The sequence below is a fragment of the Olea europaea genome, chromosome 2 (assembly GCF_002742605.1).
Source record: "Olea europaea var. sylvestris chromosome 2, O_europaea_v1, whole genome shotgun sequence".
In the NCBI taxonomy this organism is placed as follows: Eukaryota; Viridiplantae; Streptophyta; class Magnoliopsida; order Lamiales; family Oleaceae; genus Olea; species Olea europaea.
This window is the reverse complement of record NC_036238.1, coordinates 7,931,703-7,943,745: the sequence shown is the minus strand read 5'-3', so window position 1 is coordinate 7,943,745 and position 12,043 is coordinate 7,931,703. Positions and strand designations below refer to the sequence as shown.

Below are 12,043 nucleotides of genomic sequence, written 5' to 3'. Positions count from 1 at the left end.
AGTTCATGAGATTAGAATGTGTCGATTCAAATATTTTCAGTGATCAACATTAGGGGAGTAGCTGTACTCTTTTTCCTTAACTTAGGTTTTGTTTCACTGAATTTTTCTAGCAACGTTTTAATGAGGTGGCATTTATATTTAGTACTCCAAAATAACTATACTCTTTTTTCCTTCGTTTGATTTTTTTTCCATTGATTTTTTATCGAACAAGATTTTAACGAAACAGATATTTTGTAATGTGTCATTCAAGGGGGAGTGTTGTAAAAAGAAAGTTTATTAGGGTTGAAGTCAATGACAATTACACCCCTAAAAATAATTATTGTTATGTTCCTGATTTTGCCCTATAAATATAGAGTTTTAATTCTTAATAAAACACACGCAGGTTTATTTACTTCTCTATGATCTCTTTCTCTTTTCTTCACTTTTATAATTATTGCTATTTTATTTTATTTTTTTCTTTCCCGCGAAAATGCTCGCAACTCTAAATTAAACTTCACTCACTGGTCGGTCTTCAATGCAGAATAATGTGGCGACAACAGACAAGGAATCTTTGCAGCGTCACTAGTGGACGCTCATTAACGGCGAAGAAATGGGACGCGCTGGTGATCGGGGGCGGCCACAACGGCCTCACAGCGGCCGCCTACCTCGCCAAATCAGGCTTGTCCGTCGCGGTTCTCGAGCGCCGCCACGTCATTGGCGGCGCTGCGGTCACTGAAGAGCTCGTCCCCGGCTACAAGTTCTCCCGTTGTAGCTACCTGCAGAGCCTCCTTCGCCCTGCACTTATCAAGTCTCTTTCTGTTCCATATACTGAATTACGCACGAACACGCATAATTGATGAATTTGCTGTTAAGTGTACGTTTTTGATTGATTAGGTGTTTTCTATGACAAAGGGAATTGGAGTTGAAGAGGCATGGATTGAAGATGTTGAAGAGGAGTCCATCGTCATTCACTCCCTGTCTAGATGGACGCTACCTTCTGCTTGGTCCTGATAAGGAGCTTAATTATTCGGAGATATCGAAGTTCTCGAAACGCGATGCTGAGGCTTATCCTAGGTCAGCAATCGCATCTTGTATTTTTCTGGGTGAAGTGTGTGTATTCTTCATTTATTATTCTATGAAATGGTAAACCAAAAAATGGAAAGACTTGTTCTTGAGTAATCTAATGATGGTCACGTCATTATATTTAGCACAACCTATAAAATTAGATGAAGAAAAAACTTGTGGGGAGATAGGAAACAGAAATGGGTAGGATAAATGTTGAAATTGTTGACAATATCTTTAATCAATTAAAAAATGCAACGGTGTGACGAGTGAAATGAGCTCTCTGAAAATAGTTTTAGGCAAACAATAGGTTTTAGGGCATGTTTGATACAAAGTATCAGACTGGAGTGCAGAGTATAATGGTCAATATTTTAGCTTATTTTTCTTATTTAATTATGTCAAGACATCTTGCAAAACAACCCATTAATATGGGATCCTTGGATTTGGGTAGTAGTCGAGTTGAATAGTGATATGACTCATTCTGTTTCTGAATACCTTTTTTAAGCTCGAATTCTTCCATGAAGCAATGGAAAGTGGTTGTGGAAAGTAGCACACTTTGGCCATAATCCTATTAAATTTATTTTCGTTTTATCATATATTCACCGCTAGGTTTTGAAATATGCATATGATTTTTACATCCTCAAATGGCTTATGATGTTGGAGCATAAATAATATGGTTGAACTGGTGATGTGAACAAAATGGAAAAATTTATGATTCAAGTTTTTTCGCATTTTTTTTTCCTGGTACAAAATAATTCGATGAAATACAATTGGCATATCTATTTCTCTCCCTTATTATTGTTTCTGCTCTTGGTTCTCATATATAGGTACGAGAATCAGTTAGAGAACTTCTGTAAATTCATGGATCCACTTTTGGATTCGTCTCCACCTGAAACTTTGCAAGGAATCTCATCTGTTAATGCTCGGATGAAGAGTAAATTACAGAAGTCTGTTTTTTGGGCTCATTGTCTGCGACGAGCACTTGTCTTGGGGCAAAAGGAGATGGTGTAAGAGTTCATTTTCTCTTCTGAGTTGGATTTATCTTAGTTGCATTTTGTTAGGTGGTCTCTTATTTTGCTAATTATGAGAGACAATATCCCTGTGTAGGTATTTGTTTTAGCTTAAGTAGAGACTGACTTCTACCAACTAATCCCCAAGTTCTTGGCTCACGTTCATTGAACTTCTCAGGGATTTCATGGACCTATTACTGTCCCCTGCCTCAGTGGTTTTAAATAACTGGTTTGAGGTAATAACTTGATTGGTGTCCCACTAAATTTAATTATACATTGCAGCGATAGTGTATGTGTCTATGGAAGTATGTGTTTCTGTATTTCTGAATGACCATGATCTTTATCCTTTATTCTGTTCTTTAAACTTGAAAATAATTCTTGTACCACAAACTTTGCCTGTTGGTTTTTTTTGCTATTTTTTCTTTTGTTGGCTCTTCTTTTTCTCCCTCTATTTGTATTTCTCTCACATCCATGTCAGACTATTTTTTCCTCGACTGTCTTGTCAAAGCTCCAAAGGTTTCTCAATGGAAACTATGCTGCAACAGGTCTTTTTGGCAAACATCAAATCTCTTATGTATCTTTTACACATAATATTTGCTGTTAACCTGGAAAAAGGTTTGGGAAGGAAATGGAAACTGATTCATGACCTGATCTTTGCATGGATTTCTAGATAGGTTTATTGCAGTAATAATAGGATGAGTTTAAACTGCTTATGTCAGCTAACTCAGAGTGTGGCTGGGTTGCAGATGCTTTTAGGAAGTGTTCCTGGCCAATCATCTCTTCCTCCTATTTTCCCAGCAGAACTAAAATATATCTAACGTTCATTTAAAAAAATATCTTTAGTAATTAATATTTAAGTAATGCATCAAAAACAAATTGATTTGGACCTGTTGGAATTTTCCTATTAAATTGTGTTGTTTTTAAATGTTTTCGAGAGCTTTGCGCCATGTATTATTTGCATCATTGTCATCATCGTTATTATTTAAAATATTACACTTCATAACTTTATTTTCTTTAAATCCCACTTACTGAAAAGTTTTCTATTTCTTGACTTCATAATTGACAGAATGATGTCTTGAAGGCAACACTTGCAACGGATGCTGTAATAGGAACCACGGTGAGAACTGTATTTCCTTATCATATTATGATCTCTGATGTTAACACATGCAGGATTGTTGTTACTGAAAGTTATCATTTTACCTAGGACAACATGGGATTCTATTTTTGTAATTTCATTTGCAATGGTAACGCCGTGTTGTATAATTGAATGACAACCCATCCAGGCTGAAGTTTTCATTGTTCTATAAACGAAAGACTGCAATTATTTCCCTATTTCAGTAATAATTCTTGCTTGTATTTGATTTAATTGCTAAGATATATCACGTGTCTTATAATTCTTACCAGCCTTCAGTTCTTACATTAACTTTTCCCTGAGAGTGAACAGGATCTATTTTGGTGAGAAAAATTCAAGGGTTCTTTCCAAATTTTATGCCTTCAGCAGAAATGCCAAAGAAATTTTAGACATTTGAGAGGGTGGTGGTTTCTATCAAAATTTACAGAGCAAAAAAAATATGAGGGGTTATCAAGAAGCAACACCAACCCTTAGGAGTATCTATAACATCAAACTAGTGGGAATGTCTAGTCATCTTTGACTTGTGTTGGCAAAGTTATCATAAGTCCTTCATAATTACACAACTATCATCATTTTTTTTTTTCCTTTTTCATTTTGTATTTAGCAACATTTTGTATTGATGTATGGCTCTTGGTGCCTTCGTCTAGTATCCATAGGTGATGGTGGGTGCAAATGAAAGATATAGAAGATAAAAATTCAAAATTTCATTTTGTGTGTATATACTAGGGATAATTGCAATTGATACCCCAAACCTTTCAAAAAGTTGCAGATTTTCTCTAACCTTTCATTTGTTGCAAGCGTCACACCAAACCTTTCAAAACGTTGAGGATGAATCCCCAATGGATGGATTACATCTATATTTCTGTTAGTTGATCAAAAAAATGGACTTTGACCACATTTTAATCAATTATAAAATGATAAAATAGTAACTTTATATTTTTCACATTAAAAACCTTAAATAAAAAACAACACAAAAGGAAGAAGAAGAAAAATGAAAAGGTTAAAATATTTTATTCTCCCTCACCCCAACCCAACCCCTCACCCCAAAACTAGAAATCTACCTTAATCACCACCTGGCCCAAAATTGACTACTACCCTCACAATCACTACCATCACCACTCTCCAAACTCCTAGTCTCATTTGCCCTTCCCCAGTCAATGAAAAGGTTAAAATATTTTATTCTCCCTCACCCCAACCCAACCCCTCACCCCAAAACTAGAAATCTACCTTCATCACCACCTGGCCCAAAATTGACCACTACCCTCACAATCACTACCATCACCACTCTCCAAACTCCTAGTCTCATTTGCCCTTCCCCAGTTCTCCACCACCTCCAAATCAAACTCCCTCACCTCAAAATCCTCCATCATCACCCCGTTCTCATCCACCAACCCATTCCTCTGCACTGTCAGTGTGTATGTTGAAAAGACACCCAATTAGAAGGAAGCAAAATTGATGAAGTAGAATTTTTTCGTAACTCCATTATTAACTGAATTTTGATGAGAAGAAAAGAAAATAAGTTGCTGAGAAGAAAACTACTAAAAAGAGTAAGAAACCATATATTTTGGCTAATGTGGCCGACTTGCACAGAATTGAAGAAACCATATATTTTGGCTAATGTGGCCGACTTGCACAGAATTGATCCTCCTACATTACTCATTGTGTATATTAAAAATACTCAAAATTTTCACAACTCTTGTATTGTTGCAGATTTGAAGTTTACAGTGTTTGAATTTATTCCTATATAGCTCAAGGTGACTCAAATGCTGTTATAGCAGTTTTCCATGAATGAGGGAGGGAAAATTTGTGGTGGCCGATCCCTATAAACGGGTTTTTGGGCCAGGCGGTGGCGATAGAAGATTTCTAATTTTAGATTGAGGGGTTGGGGTTGGGATGGGGGTGAGGGGGAAGAAGGTTTTTTTTTTTTTTTCTTCTTCTTCTTCTTCTTCCTTTTGTGTTGTTTTTTATTTAAAGTTTTTAATGTAAAAAAATATAAAGTTACCATTTTGTCCTATTATAATTGATTAAAATGTGATCAAAGTCCAATTTTTTTAGTCGACTAGTAGAAATATGGATGAAATCCATCAATTGGGGCTTCATCCACAACATTTTGAAAGGTTTAGGATGACGGCTACAATAAATGAAAGGTTAAGGACAAGTCTACAACTTTTTGAAAGGTTTGGGTTTCAGCTGCAATTATCCCTATATACTATTAACCCCTTTCATTTTGTTTTGCTTTTACTTGCTTTGAGATCACCAAATTAAAGGGCTCAGATTTGGCAAAGTATTGGAGCCTGAATGGCTGAACCAAAATGCTCAAGTCTATGTGGCAAGATAGTGGCTACTAAAATTTCTATAAACAATTCATGTATATTGCACATAACTGATGTGGTATAGGGGTTGCATGAGTTCTTTCAGTATCTTTTGCTGATTATTAAATGCGGCAGATAGGTTATGAGTCGGCAGAGTGAACCAGACTTGGAGAAATTTTATGCTACACATTGATATTATGTTAAATTTTTAATTTAGAAGGGGAATGGGAATTGTCTTTTCAAGTCAGTCTACATATTGAGGATTCTTCGGAACACTACTGTCATAGACAGATTTTGTAGATCCTTCCTCATATTCTGTTACTAGTCACGTGGCTTGCACTAATGTTCTTCCTGATCTTGTTACATATTTTATTGGTCACTAAGGCATACATTGATGGTCATCATGTATATTATTTTTATGCATTTTTTAGGATCAATTACGAAAATAGTGTTGTATCTGGATTATGAAGTTTCATTGATTTTGATCTATTATGTATTAATGAGATTTGTCCCTTTTCTGTATCTTAGGGTAGTCCCAATACACCTGGGAGTGGATATGTTTTACTGCATCACGTGATGGGAGAAACTGATGGTGACCGTGGAATTTGGTCGTAAGTATCTGCTTGAAGATGATCCAAGGGAATAGAAAAAATGCTAGTATTATCGTTCATTGTTCAAATAGCTAATTAAGTTTGGATCTTGTATGAAGTACATGTATTATTTTAAGTATTTAATAATTAGACATTTCTTATAGAATTAGATTTACATTGACCTGCCTACTTTTAAAATTCACTATTCTATTCTCAGCATCACCAGCATGAACTATCATGTTATTTACTCTCACTTCTTAAAAGATATAATTATTAGGTATGTTCAAGGTGGGATGGGCTCTGTTTCTCTGGCCATTAGCAGAGCAGCTAAAGAAGCTGGTGCTACCATAGTAACAGAAGCCGAAGTAAGTATGTTCAATCTATCATGTTAGTTTGCTCATCTCCTTAAATATATTGAAAAACAAATGCACAGAGTAAGTTATTTTATTTAAAGTGCACATATCCTTGTGTATAAATTAGAAATTTTGAACTTAACATTCAGACAAAGTTGAGTGTAAATGATCTTTGATGCCAGCTTATCGTTGGGCTTGTTATTTATTTAATTGTTTTTGTCTATGGAGGAAAAGGGAGAAAGGACATGTAAACCGGAATATTATAATGTGGCCGAAGAGCATGGACAACACATAGTTGAGCCTATTAGTTGCAAACTGCTTGCAGCATCTTTTTTTCATGTCTAGATTCTGGCATTCTACCAACATATTAGAGTCAGTTCTTAAAAGGATGAGGGAGCTTGATACAGCAGATTCAGGTGTCCAATCTTCTCAATGTTTTTCTTGCAGCACCATGTGCCTAGTGACTACGCCTAGATCGTCCAGGTGAAGGCCACAATATATTCTAGACTCCAGAGAACAAACTATTGCCAGCTTATCGTTGGGCTTGTTATTTATTTAATTGTTTTTGTCTATGGAGGAAAAGGGAGAAAGGACATGTAAACCGGAATATTATAATGTGGCCGAAGAGCATGGACAACACATAGTTGAGCCTATTAGTTGCAAACTGCTTGTAGCATCTTTTTTTCATGTCTAGATTCTGGCATTCTACCAACATATTAGAGTCAGTTCTTAAAAGGATGAGGGATTTTGATACAGTAGATTCAGGTGTCCAATCTTCTCAATGTTTTTCTTGCAGCACCATGTGCCTAGTGACTACACCTAGATCGTCCAGGTGAAGGCCACAATATATTCTAGACTCTAGAGAACAAACTACTTAATCTTGCTTCCACTTAGGTCCGAAATGTTCAAACCTTGTTAACTTGAAGCCTATACTTCAACTACTATGCAGTAACCAAGGAACCATAATTGACAGGAGACAACATTTTAGGGCCTTACAATCACTCTTGATTAAGGTCCTGACTTTTCTTAGGAATCAATTTACTCCAATTAACTTTTTTTTAGTTGATCATTAAGGGACTTGATTATCTTCTGATGACTCCATTGTCAAAATCCTTTGTAAGCCCCTGTGATTTTATAGTTGGGATTAAGGTACGTATCCTGCTTTTTAACTTTTTTTAGTTGATTATTAAGGGACTTGAATTTTCCCCTCTTCTGATGACTCCCATGTCAAAAATCCCTTTTAAATCCGTGACATGAATATTGTTTGAGCTGTTGATGCTCATTTACCTAATTTGGATAAGAAAGCAATCTTGTCTACTGTCTTATATTTGCTCTTAGGCTATATTTCTTCCTTTCTCTTGAATATTGATAGGATCATGTGCTGTTTTTCTTATTATTTCCTTATTTGACCACCTTTCTATGATATATTGGTTTGTAACAGTTTACTAAAACTAAATATCCATGATCTACAGTCGCTCTTTAATAATGGCAAATATGAACCAATATGATCTGATAACTAAAGAATATCATAGAGGTTGATTTTACTAACAATCCAAGGCCGTAGCTGTTGGTATCACTAGCTGCCTTAAAATTTTTGTGTCATGTCTCTACCCTTGATTGTCACATGTATAAGAAAATGGAGTCTCAGAAGCAGTGGGAGGAGCCAAGTCTCAAACCGTGCACATGTTGCTAAATGAGCTGGCGACTCATACCAGTGCTTAGACATTACTTCAGTACTTCTTAATCCTTTCAAAATGGCAGAAACATACCTGTTCTTTGTGATACTTTTTCTATCAAAGAATCCTATGGCATTTGATTCCCCGTGATACACTTTGGATAAAAAAACAGAGCGTTTGTTTGCAGAGGTTGTTGTAGTTTTCATTGTTGTTGGTAAATTGAAAAAGAGAGAATAGGCTATGTTGAATTGGTTCTAATTTACCTTCAACATTGATCCAGAATTTAGTTAAATAGGCTCAGTTATTGACCTTCAAACTCTTTGCATGTTTGTTATTTTTGGATCATCAAGTTGCTTATCTTGATATGCTAAAACTTGTTCTTTTAAAAGTAAAACTATGCTATTATGTTGTTTAGGTCTCAGAATTGATGATAGAGGACCCAGGCAGAGTGTGCGGCGTAAATTTCTGAGCTACATCTCTCATTGATGTAGTCAAGCCTGCACAAATTTATATTTTTGTATTTTGATTGAGTTATTCAGGTTTTGCTGGCTGATGGTACACAACTGCGCTCCTTGGTTGTGCTGTCAAATGCGACTCTATACAGAACATTTATGGTGAAATTTTAACCATATTCTTCTTTCAATATGTTGAGCTGAGAAGTGGGAAATGTATTTTTACCATAAAGAAATAGGAAAATGCATGTTAGCTATGACCATGAATTGTTGACTGTTGTAGGTAATGCTAATGATAATCATATATTATGCTGTACTGCCAGGAATTTGTACCAAAGAATGTGCTTCCGGATGATTTTCTTCATGCTATCTAGAACTCTGATTACAGCTCTGTAAGTGCCGTTGCCTATGAATTAATATATTCTCCATTTTCAAAAGAAAATTTGGCAGCTGCTGTCTTATGTTGTTGACATGCATACTGTTGTCTGAGATTGTTAATAAGGATTTATTAGCTTACTTTTCAAAGCTTTATATCAAAAACCTTTTAGCTGTATCCTTTATCTTCCTCGTGATTTTTTATTTTCATGTTTTCAACAAATTGAACTGAAATTCAAGAGGTCCTTGTAAAACTGGAACAGGCAACTACGAAAATCAACTTGGCTGTCAACAAATTACCTCAATTTCATTGCTGCAAGTTGGGCAATCCTGATGCTGGTCCTCAGCATATGGGGACCATTCACATTGGTTCTGAGACGTATGTCATCATTTTATTTGTCATATTATGACCATTTCAGATTTACTTACTATTCAATTCATCATAACTTACATCTTGAAATGTTTTCAACCAATAGAAGGGTACCGAAACATCAACTTGATAATCTTTAAACATATTTTTAAATGTCCATAAATATTTACACTGGTCGAGGAAAAAGATTGGTTTGAGATTTGTTTAATTTTTTATTTTACATTATGGTCAGTACTTCCAGGGAAGGAATAGACATCTTCTGTTCACAATGCTTAAAACTTTAAATCTTCTCATGCTTTAGTTTCTAATTGCCAATTGGTCGATGAATGGAAGAAAAATAATTAAGGTCCTAAGGTTTACTATTTTGTCACATTTTATTAGTTGGTCTGCAGCAAAACCACAATGAACACCAGAGTGATAAACTTCAAGTAAGTGATCCTGAAGCATTTGTTCATGTTTCTTCTTCTCATATTTTTACAGGTTATGAGATAATACATTACCAAAATAATTCCTAACTGCATTGTTTGTTGTGATAGTAAAAGAAAGGCTCCGAATGTTACATAGTTGCACTGGCCTTTGTTACAAAAATTTGAACACAAGTACAGCCATTGTCCATTGATTCTTGTATCTTTGGTTGATGAATAAATTTATGACTACTAAATTATTTATAACTCAATCAGTATGGAGGAGATTGCCTTTGGTTGTCAGGATGCTGTAAATGGCATACCATCCCGACGACCTATAATTGAGATGACAATTCCTTCTGTGCTCGACAAGACTATTTCTCCACCTGGTATGCAAAATTTTCTTCGTGATTCTTTTTGTTCCCCCCCCCCCCTCCTATTATGGGAAAATTAAAGCTTTGTTTATGTGGTTATATCTTAATTTTATCTATTCTTTTCCAAGTATATGTTGAATACAGAGGAAATTGAGCACAAGCTTGAAATTTTATATTGCTAGGCTTTCTTGTTTGATGGATCCTTTTTGTCAGGATCATTCTTTTAGCTCTGCCCAGCTTCTTGCCCTTGTTACTTGTGAAAGAAAATTAAAATGAGTGGGGACTTGCTGGGCCTGTTACCCAATGAATTTATGTTTAACTGAGTTTAAGAAGGAACTTGGACTTAATTATGATAGTTCAGATTTGTCTGTTGCCAAGCCTTAAACAAATTTTATGGGCATTATCATTAGTTAACTCTTCTGACTTCCTTCATTGATGGATTAACGGAGTTCTTTACAGGGAAGCATGTAATTAATTTATTTGTTCAGTACACACCTTATAAACCCTCTGACGGCAGCTGGGAAGATTCTGCTTATAGAGTGAGTTATATTTTCGGTAGTTGATGTTCAAATATATTCATACTATGGTCATATTACGTTTTCCAGCTACGTTGTCTGTTTTATTTAATGTAGCATGCTTTCTTATTATTGAATCGTCTAATGTCTCGCTTTTTCCACTACAAATAATTTCTTATGACAGTAAATCTTTGCTGCAGAACTCATTTGCTGAAAGATGCTTCGCCTTAATTGAGGAACATGCCCCTGGCTTTATCTCATCAATTATTGATTATGACATGTTGACTCCTACGGACCTTGAAAGAGAAATTGGTTTGACAGGTAAACTTAGATGAAAATTACAAAATTTACAATGATAGTATAACTAAAATATAATCCATACATTTGGCTGCTGCATACCTTCTTAAGAATATCATAGCTCATACATTTCTTTTAATTTCTCAGGAGGAAACGTTTTTCATGGTGCCATGGGATTAGATTCACTCTTTCTTATGCGACCAGTGAAAGGATGGTAATTCTGATGCTCGAGTGTTATTTGTCATTTATTCTTGCTTGAATATTTGCTTCTATCAGACTGTAATACAGTAATTTTATTTTTCATCCTGGATGCAGGTCAAATTATAGGACTCCAGTTCGAGGTTTGTATCTGTGCGGGAGCGGCGCCCATCCAGGTGGAGGGGTAATGGGTGCTCCTGGACGTAATGCAGCTCACGTGGTCATTCAAGATATCAAGAACTCACAGTAACTGATGCTTGTATTACCTTTACGAGATTGACTTCTCCAGTTGCAGAAGCTCGTTGTAGGTGATAACCTCGAGTGTTATCAAATGGCATTCTTCGTCTGAATTTCAATTTCGTGGGTTGGCCTTGAAGATTTCATTAGGGATATCTAGTCTGGATTTGTACTCAGTTGAGAGGAGTAACTTCTTATTTCAACCTCTTAGGACAGGCTAAATAATCAGCCACACTTGGGATAGATCATAAGGTCTTTTAGCTAATATTTTGGACCATGTAATGCCGAACTTGCAGTTAGAGATCTGCTGTGGAGCAATGGAGATCTGGCTTAGACGATACCTGAATTTTCGGCTTTCCCTTTTCGTATTTAAACAATCTTGGTATATTTTCCGACTCTTAATCTGCATCTGTGTCTATAGCTCCTGCCTGCACCATTTTTATAGCCTTTTTGTATCCACACATACAAATAAAGCCTGATTCCTAGCTCAAACAATGACATAAAAGATTAAGGCTGCTTGATAAGGGTGTGTTTCAACGGGAGAGTTTTCACAATAGCCATGTCAAGCCAACCATTCACCATACAAGCCAAACTTACTATGGAATTGTGAAAATGGCCTCTTTAACGCTAAAAGACAAAAGTACTCTTAAAATGTTAATAAATTATGAAACCATGTGTATGTTAAAAAGGCAACAATATTCTCTGTG

General features: G+C 35.7%; 1 protein-coding gene across 1 annotated transcript; it reads left to right on the top strand.

Moving 5' to 3' along the window:
• The first annotated feature begins 496 nt into the window (after positions 1 to 496).
• Positions 497 to 11,742, top strand: LOC111410201 (pyridine nucleotide-disulfide oxidoreductase domain-containing protein 2-like). Its single transcript, XM_023040445.1, is given in 16 exon segments — positions 497 to 787; positions 892 to 1,053; positions 1,869 to 2,048; positions 2,230 to 2,287; positions 3,118 to 3,168; positions 6,024 to 6,106; positions 6,363 to 6,450; positions 8,530 to 8,571; positions 8,654 to 8,728; positions 8,890 to 8,958; positions 9,205 to 9,320; positions 9,992 to 10,104; positions 10,549 to 10,628; positions 10,805 to 10,925; positions 11,049 to 11,115; positions 11,217 to 11,742. Coding segments are annotated over 16 exon segments (1,701 nt in total). The 5' UTR covers positions 497 to 524; the 3' UTR covers positions 11,350 to 11,742.
• Positions 11,743 to 12,043: the final 301 nt, after the last annotated feature.